At 33.1% G+C, this 12132-nt stretch overlaps 1 protein-coding gene across 2 annotated transcripts in view; it reads right to left on the bottom strand.

Annotated features, from left to right (window-relative positions):
• LOC145252811 (L-aminoadipate-semialdehyde dehydrogenase-phosphopantetheinyl transferase-like) overlaps window positions 1-12132 on the bottom strand; it is a 58880-nt gene that overhangs the window by 14182 nt on the left and 32566 nt on the right. For both annotated transcript variants that reach the window (XM_080112786.1, XM_080112777.1), the window contains exons 4-5: window positions 9574-9695; window positions 4655-4954 (exon numbers count right to left, since the gene is read on the bottom strand). In XM_080112786.1, coding sequence (XP_079968912.1) covers window positions 4655-4954; window positions 9574-9695 — 422 coding nt within the window. The remainder of the gene's footprint in view (window positions 1-4654; window positions 4955-9573; window positions 9696-12132) is intronic.

Raw genomic sequence — 12132 nt, 5'->3', positions numbered from 1 at the left:
CTTCCATGACAAAAACCGATTCCATTGAGAGAGAAAGATTTTTTTTTTTTTATCTCTGACTTTCCATTAGTTTATCAGACCGGTAACTGGTGTGTCTCTACTTTGGCCCTTTCGAGCACGCCACCCCCTCCACCTCCCAAAAGGATCCTATCCAGACCCTATTCCACCAGAAGCTGATCAAATCAACCTTATCTGATTTTCGAATATAAACTAATTAAGCAAGTGATTCTCATTTAAGAAATTTACTTCTTTAATTTAGCAAAAAAAAAAAGACATTACCCTGACCTGTTGGGTCACAAACACTATTTTGCTTTGACAAATCTGTTAAGATTGTTTGGTTGTTTTGTTTTATGGCATATCTATCCTTTTTGGGTTGTTTAATGCTGAATGCAGTAATTTTGGAAAAAAGATTTTATGCTTCAAGTTGTTTATATCTGAAAAAAATTTATTCAGTTTTTTTCTATAACTTTTCAAAATTTTATTGATAAAAATTTTTGAAATTTTGTTGTACATTATAATTTTTTCAAGGAAGTCCATGATCTTTTTGGTTTCGATTTCTTTAAATAATTTTTCTAATTTTCTTTTATTATGATATTTTATTCTAAAAGAGTTTGTTTTTTACAATCCTCAAATAAATGCCTTATAGTCAGTATACATCCACATTGGCCCTTTGGTTGCTGTTCTTTTTTTAATAAATAATTGTGGATTGTTTTACAGCATACCAATCCTTTTCAAGTTATTTAATGCTGAATTCATTAAATTTAAAAAATGATAAAGAAAAGCGTTTTGTTTTTATGCATCAATTCATCAAGGTAGCTGATCAGCGGCTTGGTTCCCACCAATTTTGGCAAATAACAAATAGGATCCTGAACAGAAGTGTGCGTCCTATCCCAACCATTATCAATGGACCAGAGGTCATCTCGTCAGCATCAGACAAGGCCAAACTATTTGCAAAGAACTTTGCAGCTAATTCTACCCTACGCGACGAAGGCCATCAACTCCCCATATTTTCTCCTATAACACAGAACACGCTAGGTAACATACAAATATCCGTGCATGAGGTCGCCAAGCTAATCAAGAACCTAGATTCCAGTAAAGCAACTGGCCCTGATGGCATCCCAATTATAATGTTAAAAAAGCTTCAACCAGAACTTGCTCCCATACTTACAAAACTGTTTAAGCGCTGCCTTAAGGAGAAGTGCTTTCGACTCCCTGGAAGACCTCATCAGTTTATCCTGTATTTAAGAATTCAGATGATGTCATCTCCCTCTCAGTACAGACCAATAAGTCTCCTGTGTGTTATGAGTAAGTTGCTGGAATCCATATTAAATAGAGAAATAATCAACCACCTCAGCAGAAAGAACCTTCTTAGTGACACACAATATGGTTTCCGCTCTGCAAGATCTACCGCAGATGTGCTGACGGTTATATCTCACAGGATTAGTGAATCTCTTGACAAAGGCTTCCTTTCTAGGGCAATTGCTCTTGACATATCAAAAGCCTTCGACAAGATATGGCATAAGGGTCTACTTCACAAGATTTCCAGCTACGGTATAACTGGAAATGTTTTCTCAATCATTAAATCATTTCTCTCAGATAGGCTCATAAGAGTAGTGGTCGATGGACAAAAATCAGAGGCCTGCAGTATTAATGCTGGAGTCCCTCAGGGGTCAATCCTGGGCCCAACTTGCTTCCTGATCTACATCAATGATCTCCCTAAACACATACTTAACTCATTCGTTGACATCTATGCTGATGACACGACCATCTACGGCAACACATCAAAGGCTGTAAAAGACAAAATTCTCTCTGATTCTCTCTCCTCTGATCTCGAGCGCGTGGTTCAGTGGGGGAAGATGTAGCTGGTTACCTTTAATGCATCTAAAACCAAACTCCTATCCTTACATCATCAACGCTCTGATCCCCATCTGGCATCAATTGGGAGGGATGGCTCTCGTCTGGGAGAGGCCCCGTGTTTTGACAAGCTTCTGGGTTTGACCTTTACTCCTGATCTGAAATGGAACACGTACATCAAGTCTGTTGCCAAGGTCGCTGGAAAGATAGTGGGATCCTTCTACCGCTCCAGAAGATATGTCACTACTGATGCAATTCTCTATCTATATAAAAGCCAAGTACATCCAAGGATGGAATACTGCTGCCATATCTGGGCAGGAGCTGCTAAACACAGCCTATCCTGCCTTGACATAGTACAAAATAGACTTCGTGGCTTGGTGGGGGATGCCCTTTTCTCTACCCTGCAACCTCTCTCCCACAGAAGAGACGTTGCGAGCCTATTCTTGTTTTATCGTTATTTCCATGGCAGGTACTCGTCTGAACTCCAATCTCTGGTCCCCCCTCGCCAAAACACTTCATCAAATCTCCACACTAACGTAATGTACTTACAATAACCCTTATCCCTGAGTGGCTTCTGGGCCTTGATAAGTGGTGACCACTATGTAAAAAACATAAAAAATAAAATGTTTAAATCAGATGTTTCTTTTATTCTTTGCGTTTAGTTTGGTTGTTTTGTTTTACTTATTATTTTGTTTACTTTGTTTTATTTTATATTCATGGTGTTTATTTTGGTTGTTTTGTTTTATACATAACACCATAAATAAAAACAAAACAACAAAAGTAAACACCATGAATAAAACATAGTGTTTAGTTTGGTTGTTTTGTTTTATTCATTGTGTTTAGATCTGTCATTTTTTGTCACTATCAAACCAAAAGATGTGCAGTCAGCTTCACCAAAAGTTATCAAGTTTACTTGTTTTCGTTTTACTACAACAACAACACTTTGGCCATGATTCACTTGGTTGAATGCACATTTAATCACCATCATTAGCAATTAAAAGTAACAGTGGCTTAATAGTTAACGATATAGACTGAAAACCGGCAGGTGTCAAGTTCAAGTTCAGTTTGTTCCACAGAAAAACTTTCACTGAGGCAACCTTCATCTGTTGTGTAAGTACTCGATATTCTTCTAGAAAGGACTCTTAATAAATATCGGGAAATGAATGCCAACAAAAAAAAGGAACCATCAGCATGAATGATGATGATGATAATGATGAACAACAACTGCAACAACAACAACAAGAACAACAGAAACAACAACAACAACAGCAACAACAACCACAACAACAACAAATGCAACAACAGCAACAAGATGATGATGATGATGATGCCAAAACAAAACTGCCATACTTTTCTATAACCTGTCATTCTTGTGTGACATTTAACATGATGATGATGATGGCTGGCAGTTGTAGAGAGCAGCAGAAGCCACTATACGTTGCCTTCATCAACCTTACAAAAGCGTTCAATCTAGTGAGTCAAGGTGGATTGTTTCAACTCCTCCTAAGATAGGCTTCCCACCTAAACTGCTAGCTCTCTTAAAATCCTTCCACACAAACACACAAGCTACACTCCAGCACGACGGAAATCTATCTTCATCTTTTGACATTAGAAGTGATGTCAAGTAGGGTTGCGCCCTTGCTCCCATACTATATGGGATATTCTTCTCCCTCCCCTTGGAGAAAACATTTGGCTCATCAACAGGTGTCCACATGCACACTTATGCAGATGGTGGGCCCTTTAACCTCAGTCGCCTTAAGGCCAAAACAAAGACCTTAAACCTTACTGTCCGTTAACATGTTGTTTGCAGATGGTGCCACAATCACTGCTTACTCTGAGGAAGAACTGCAAGCTTTTCACAATAGGTTTTCCCAAGTCTGCACAAATATTGGATTCACCATCAGCATCAAGAAAACTAATATCCTTGTGCAGGGTCAGGGAGATTCATCACCAATTATCACCATCAATGACAGTGTCCAGAGCTTCCAGTACCTTGGTTCAACCATTACAGCCAACACCTCACTGGACCTGGAACTAAAAAGACGTATTGGAAAAGCTGCCTCTACTCTTTCCCAACTTACAACAATTGTTTCCAAACTTCATATTAAAATTCTCAACCAGTCTGAACTCCAATCTCTAGTCCTCCCTCGCCAATCTTTTACGAAAAACACCCATCTAGTTGAAACCACTGTCAAAAATTTTCCCCACTCTTTATCTGTGCCTAAATCAAAACGTAGATTCCATGAACAAAGCTTCTTTCTTAGAACTGCACGCCTGTGGAACTCTGTTCCGTCTGCTTGCTTCTCACCTGACTACAACCTGGATGTCTTCAAGTCCAACGTAAACAAATTCCTGATGAACCGCCCCCTTAAGTAGACATTTTTTTTATTAAACCCCCACACTAGCATACTGTACATGCAATAACCCTTATCCCTGAGTGGCTTCCGGGCCTTGATAAGTGGTGATCACCTTGTAAAAAAAAAAAAAATTACCAAGTAATTCCCCTTTGATTGAACTTTCAACAAACAACATGTCAAATATGCACCTGGAACCACAACAAATTGTAACACTTTTCATTTTGTAAATAAATATCGTTCATTTTCATTTCTATTTTATGTTTTTTTGTAGTGTTTTCTACTGATTTTAACATTTTATAACAAACATTTAAAAAGGGCATAAAATCTTCTGTGGGGGAAAAAAGAAAAAAACACAAAAAAGGAAAAGAAAACAGAAAAAAAAGTAGAAAAAGAAAAAGAAAGCAAAAGAAAGAGGAAAAAAGAACAAAAAAAAGAAAACTTACTTTTTCATGTGAAGTCTTCTCCCCCTCTTCTGTTTTGTCGATGACTTTTTGATTCGGCAAATGATGATGGTATAAATCCGAAGAATTATTCAATTTGTAACCGACGACGACGCAATGGTCAGAGTTCAGAAGAGTTTCCTCAAATCTCCAAGATTTATCAACTTCCCCATCCAAAAAGAAAACCGTGTCTGTGACGATGCGGTCATCAGTCAAATTGTGAGATTTCAGATGAAACTCAAGTCGTTCGAGACCAAATCCGATTCCTTCACCCAAACATTTCACGACACTTTCTTTTAAACACTGAAGGAAAACAGAAAAAAAAAACATTTATTTTCTTGAAAGAATTCAAAGAAAATAGGGTGCTTGTGTAGATTAGGAATGTTGTTTTAAACCAACACATTTCAGGTGAAAACATTATTAAGTACTTACATGCCATGTCGAAATTAGTATAAATTCCAAAAATTATGAAAAATGATCCAACAGAAAATGTGAGAGATGTATTTTTAACAAAAAATCATCCATAATTATGTTCTGACATTTTGTGTTTAAAAATGGTGGACCCTTAATTATTAATAATTAAGTCACGAGAAATAAATCAGTTTGTCACACAGAATTGGTTGCACAACTCTTCCACACTAAAACATACAATAAAACTTGATAATTCCATAAATTCTATTTTTACTTGCAATTATTTTTATACTCCATCATTTTAGGGGATTGTTTGTTGCTTTGTACCCCTAATAAAATAATTAGTATTTTTTGAACACGGAACACGGAATAACAAACCTCTTTTAAAACAAAACAGCGGATGCATTTATTTGAGCATCAGAAAGTTGGACAGTGGGTTTGGGTTAAAGAAAGAAGGAATCGAAAGTTCTTTAGTTGTGTTAACCGTTCTCTGTGGAGTCCCAGGTTGGTAGCAGTTGTCTTCTGTGAAAACCGTTTGTGCTGCAATGTCGCGTGGACAGGGGCGAGAGAGAAAGGAGAGGGGAGAGAAGTATCTGGATTCGCTGTTGGTTAAGTTTTCTCTGCTAGCTGCCCGCCGTTCCCAAAAGGGGCTAAAAGAAGTTCCTTTAGAGACAAATGAATCAATGTGTCTTGCCAGCTGATTGGTCGGTGTATGGCTGAATCGCTCAGTGAGGGATACTGATTCACAAGAGAAAATAGGTCTTTATTTTTCTCTGTTACACATATTTTGCAATTTTTGGAATTTATACTAATTTTACCATGACACACAACTATGTAATAATGTTTTCACCTGAAATGTGTTTGTTTAAAACATCATTAATCTGCACAAGCACTGAAAATATTTTATATTAATTTTGATCCTCCCAATGACATATTAGTCACATCAAGGGTGCTTCATACTAAATTTGATGCAATTATACTCAATAGCTTTGGAGCCTATAGGCATTAATGATCATTATTAATCATATTAGTAGTAGTAAGAGTAGTATAGTAGTCTAATCACACACCCGTTATATCACTGGTGCTTTACGCCATATTTATTGGAAATCTACTCAATAGTTTTGCAACATACAAATGTCTGTTATTATTATTAATAGAATCCAAGTATTAATTTACTTGTCCATACGTCCAGTGTCACAAGAAAAACATCATCATCACAAATATTAATTAATAATAAACAAATTACCTCTCTTTATAGTGGCTCTTTATCATTTAAAAATCATTAAAACCATTTCCTCTCCAAAAAACAAAAAAAAAAAAACATGGCTGTCTGTTTACGGTTTCAAATTGGCGATTTTGTTCTATTTTATAAAAATAAAAGATTTTATTCTATTTTATAATAATAAAATTTTTTATTCTATTTTATAAAAATAAAAATTTTTATTCTATTTTATAAAAATAAAAAATTTTATTATCTTTTATAAAAATAAAATTTTTTATTCTATTTTATAAAAATAAAAATTTTTATTCTATTTTATAAAAATAAAAAAATTTATTCTATTTTATAATAATAAAAATTTTTATTCTATTTTATAAAAATAAAAATTTTTATTCTATTTTATAAAAATAAAAATTTTTATTCTATTTTATAATAAAATTTTTTATTCTATTTTATAAAAATAAAATTTTTTATTCTATTTTATAAAAATAAAAAAATTTTATTCTATTTTATAAAAATAAAAAAATTTATTCTATTTCATAAAAATAAAATTTTTTATTCTATTTTATAAAAATAAAGTTTTATTCTATTTTTTAAAAATAAAAAAGTTTATTCTATTTTATAAAAATAAAAAATTTTATTCTATTTTATAAAAATAAAAAATTTTATTCTATCTTATAAAAATAAAAAAATTTATTCTATTTTATAAAAATAACAAATTTTATTCTATTTTATAATAATAAAATATTTTATTCTATTTTATAATAATAAAAAATTTTATTCTATTTCATAAAAATAAAAAATTATTCTATTTTATAAAAATAAAGAATTTTATTCTATTTTATAATAATAAAATTTTTTATTCTATTTTATAATAATAAAAAATTTTATTCTATTTCATAAAAATAAAATATTTTATTCTATTTTATAATAATAAAAAGGTCATGTTAAGAGGAGACTGTAAGTTTTTTCGATTATAGTTTCTTTTTAAAATTAAAAAAAAATTTTTTTTAAATGTGCAAGTAATTATAGTTTCTTTTTAACATTAAAAAAAAAAATTTTTTTGAATGTGCAAGTAAATTATAGTTTCTTTTTAAAATTAAAAAAAAATTTTTTTTAAATGTGCAAGTAAATTGACATCTGTTCGTTAATAATTTATATAAAAAATATTTAGAAAAAAAAACAAAACAAAAACAAAACAAAGAATTGTGTGTTGAATTGAATTGTAAAAAATACATTTTTTAAATCAAATTTTTTTTGCATTAAAAGGTTAAAAAATAATTTGTTAAAAAATTGTTTTAAATCATTATTTGTTTTATTTTATTTTTCATTTTATTTATAATGTGTTTAAAAATTTTTCAACTACCATGGAATTTCCACAGGTTCTGCTAGTTATTATTATCATTACTACCTCTACTACATATTATTACATTTGTAGTAGAGGTATTATTTTAACCAACTTAATGCCAACCTGGTTATTTCATGCAAAATTAACTGCGATAGTTTTGGAGTCTGCAATTATCAACACGAGTAGTAGTAGTAGTAGTAGTAGTAGTAGTAGTAGTAGTAGTATACCTTTGATACACCTGATATATACCAAGGGTGCTTCATGGCAAATTTGATGCAAATCTTAGCAATAAGTGTAATATAGTTGCGGAATAGAAGAGAATTTAGTTATTATTCTATCTATCTACCTATATATATATATATATATATATATATATATAATTATTTTTATTATTATAATAATTAAATACCTACAGACACTAGAGTTTCATCCTTTTGGGAATCTTCAGTGCAGGGTGTCACGATTAATACCAGTCGAACGATTCGAACCCCGTATCACGAGACATCTCTGGCTCGATTAGCGGAGACCTAATCCATTCGGCTAACATTAACCGCTTGAAATAACGTTGAATTTTAAACATCTTAATTTTTAAATGTTCATTTACGTCAGTCAGACAGTGATCTAATCGTTATACGATGATCCGCATTGACCGACTTTAATTCAACTGAAAGTGCTCAACGATAAGAAACGAATTTCTTAAAGGGGCTATATATAGAACAGAAGAGAATTTAGCTGTTATCAATCTATCTATCTATCTGTCTGTCTGTCTGTCTAATTGGAAGTAAACAAGATAGGAGATGTGAAACTGTGTTTTGATAAAAGTTGTTAAAACATGTTGAGGTGTAAACTGGACAAGTTGCACCGGAAGAGAGTTGACCAACATCGGAAGTACATGTCTGTTGTCATGTGTTCTGGTGAGAAAATAGATGAGTTGGAAAGAGAGTGGATGGTTTAACAGATCATTGGGGAGCTGGCATGTCTCAGAATGGAGACTAGAATTAACCACCCAAGCAAAGGTATTCATTTTCCATTCTTTTGCGATCGACACCTGGGAAGTCAAAAAAAAAAACTAGATAAAACTGATCTTCGTCTTGGAGTTGAAATCCATTCGTCCACAGGTTCTGGCTTCCATCCAAGAACAGATGAAATTCCCAGGTGGACCAAAAGACCAACGACACAGTTGAAAAATTAATGAGGTATGTCGAAATACGTGCGTTTATGTTATGTTTGACACACACGCGCACAACACATTTAGACGATCACGGAACATAAATAGACTGTAACACGATAACATCGGGTTCAGATAGTGAAGAAGCCACTATATCGACGTTTAGTGAAATGATACACAACAACATGACATATAAATGAACCCGTCCATAATGTTACATAAGTATTTACTATTTTTAGTCTTAGTAGTTGTCTAATACAGCATAATCACGTTTGACACACTAGTTCTCGTCAGATCACCAAAGTTAAGCAATGATAAGCCTGGCCAGTACCAGATGGATGACCATTTGGGACTTCCAGGTGTTGTGTCTCCGCTTATCTTGGCATTGTTTCCAGTCGTCCTGGACTTCTCATTGCAGTGTTGATTCAGAAGAGGTGTGGTTGGGGACTGTGCAACTCTTGCCACACAATTATACGTACAGCTGCAGGAGGTATCCTTTGTCTTCCGAGACTGAATAGAGGCATAAAAAATTTGAAGTTGTCTAAACATTTTTTACCCTTGATATATCAGCATCCCAAGGGTTCTTCATGCCAAATATGATACGATTCTCCACAGTAGTTTTAGGGCCTATAAGTGATCAACTCTGTTGAAATGTTACACCCATAAAAATATTTAGCACGCATCAACCAATGATAATACATGGGACGCTCTCCGACCATCACTTGACATTAAACTCAGCTTCTTTTTATTAAAGTTGGGATAACATGTATACATACCCAATGCCTAAAAAATGTCTGGAGTTGCAGTGTTTCGCTCGGCTGCATCTTGATTATTTTCCACTCTTCCTCAGTAAATTGTTTCCGCATGTTGTGGAAAAATGTGTCCAATGATCGTCCGACTAAAAAGACAAGAAATTCTTGAAAACAATTTTTAATTTGAAATTTTGGAAATGCGGATTCACAATTCATAATTTTAGTTTATCATCTTGTTTTAAGGTTTTGCAAGTTTTGAGATGAGGGTGATTTGTATTTTTTTTGGACAACTGTTCTCATAACGTGTCAGCCGATGTAACCTCCGACCTTCTTCAGGTGTATGTTGATAATGGCTTTTTTGTGCGGAAAGTATTTCTTTTTTCCAACAAGCCATAAAAATATGTAAAATTCAAAATGAGTGATGTGTTTACGAAACAAAAAGAGCATCGTGTTGTTTTGTATTAATTTGTACTCGTTTCATATGATGTTTCAAACGATGTTTCATATGATGTTTCAAACGATGTTTCATACGATGTTTCAAACGATGTTTCATACGATGTTTCAAATGATGTTTCATATGATGTTTCAAACGATGTTTCATACGATATTTCAAACGATGTTTCATACGATGTTTCATATGATGTTTCAAACGATGTTTCATATGATGTTTAAAACGATGTTTCATACGATGTTTCAAACGATGTTTCATACGATGTTTCATATGATGTTTCATGCGATGTTTCATATGATGTTTCAAACGATGGTTCATACAATGTTTCATATGATGTTTCATGCGATGTATCATATGATGTTTCATGCGATGTATCATATGATGTTTCATGCGATGTTTCATATGATGTTTCAAACGATGGTTCATACAATGTTTCATATGATGTTTCATGCGATGTTTCATATGATGTTTCATGCGATGTTTCATATGATGTTTCATGCGATGGTTCATACAATGTTTCATATGATGTTTTATACGATGTTTCATATGATGTTTTATACGATGTTTCATATGATGTTTTATACAATGTTTCGTATAATGTTTCATATAATGTTTTATACAATGTTTCATATGATGTTTTATACAATGTTTCATATGATGTTTTATACAATGTTTCATATGATGTTTTATACAATGTTTCGTATAATGTTTCATACGATGTTTCATATAATGTTTTATATAATGTTTCTGAATTTTTAAAAATAAAATGGCAATAGGAAATTTGAAATTCTTGAAAACAGTTTTAAATTAAAAATTTTTGAGGTGGATTCATAATTTTATTCGGATTAGCCAGCCTATTGTTAAATTTAGGTGAAACTCAACGTAAACGAAAAAAAAAAAGGCTTAATGAATATAAGAGACATTAAAAAATTACAATTCTCCAAATGCATTATTCTCTCATTCATTAGAATATGATCATTCTTTTAAATCTAAACAAGCTAAATTCATTAAATTCATTTTAAATAAATCTTGGTGTAGAATTCCTGTTAGATATTAGCAGAGCAATGCTAGTTGATGATAATTATGATCGTTGTAATATTTGTAAAAATATTATGTTATCATAGCAAAATAAATATTTACAGAGGTATTGCTAGTTGATGATAATTATGATCGTTGTAATATTTGTAAAAATATTATGTTATCATAGCAAAATAAATATTTACAGAGGTATTGCTAGTTGATGATAATTATGATCGTTGTAATATTTGTAAAAATATTTACAGAGAAAATTATTCATGTTAAGATTTTTAATAAATTAAAAAATGTAGAACATAAACAATAATTTTAAAATAGGTTGACCTCTAAAGTCTGATGTAATCTTTTTTTTTTTTTTTTACACAGTGATCACCACTTATCAAGGCCCGGAAGCCACTCAGGGATAAGGGTTATTGCAAGTACATTACATTAGTGTGGAGATTTGATGAAGTGTTTACTTAAGGGGGCGGTTCATTAGGAATTTGTTAACATTGGACTTGAACACATCCAAGTTGTAGTCCGGTGGGAAGCAGGCAAACGGAACAGAGTTCCACAGGCGTGCAGTTCTAAGAAAGAAGCTTTGTTCATGGAATCCGCGTTTTGATTTAGGCACAGATATAGAGTGGAGGAAATTTTTCACAGTGGATTCAGCTAGACGGATGTTTTTCGTGAAAGATTGGCGAGGGGGGACCAGAGATTGGAGTTCAGACGAGTACCTGCCATGGAAATAACGATAAAACAAGGATAGGCTCGCAACATCTCTTCTGTGGGAGAGAGGTTGCAGGGTAGTAAAAAGGGCATCCCCCACCAAGCCACAAAGTCTATTTTGTACTCTGTCAAGGCAGGATAGGCTGTTTTTAGCAGCTCCTGCCTAGATATGGCAACAGTATTCCATCCTTGGACGTACTTGGCTTTTATATAGATAGAGAATTGCATCAGTAGTGAGATATCTTCTGGAGCGGTAGAAGGATCCCACCATCTTTCCAGCGACCTTGGCAACAGACGATGTACGTGTTCCATTTCAGATCAGGAGTAAAGGTCAAACCCAGAAGCTTGTCAAAACATGGGGCCTCACCCAGACGAGAGCCATCCATCAC

Source organism: Euprymna scolopes, chromosome 3 (assembly GCF_053919585.1).
Source record: "Euprymna scolopes isolate OS-2025 chromosome 3, ASM5391958v1, whole genome shotgun sequence".
In the NCBI taxonomy this organism is placed as follows: Eukaryota; Metazoa; Mollusca; class Cephalopoda; order Sepiida; family Sepiolidae; genus Euprymna; species Euprymna scolopes.
Note: the sequence above shows the minus strand (reverse complement) of the source record. Positions and strands in the feature narration are given on the sequence as shown.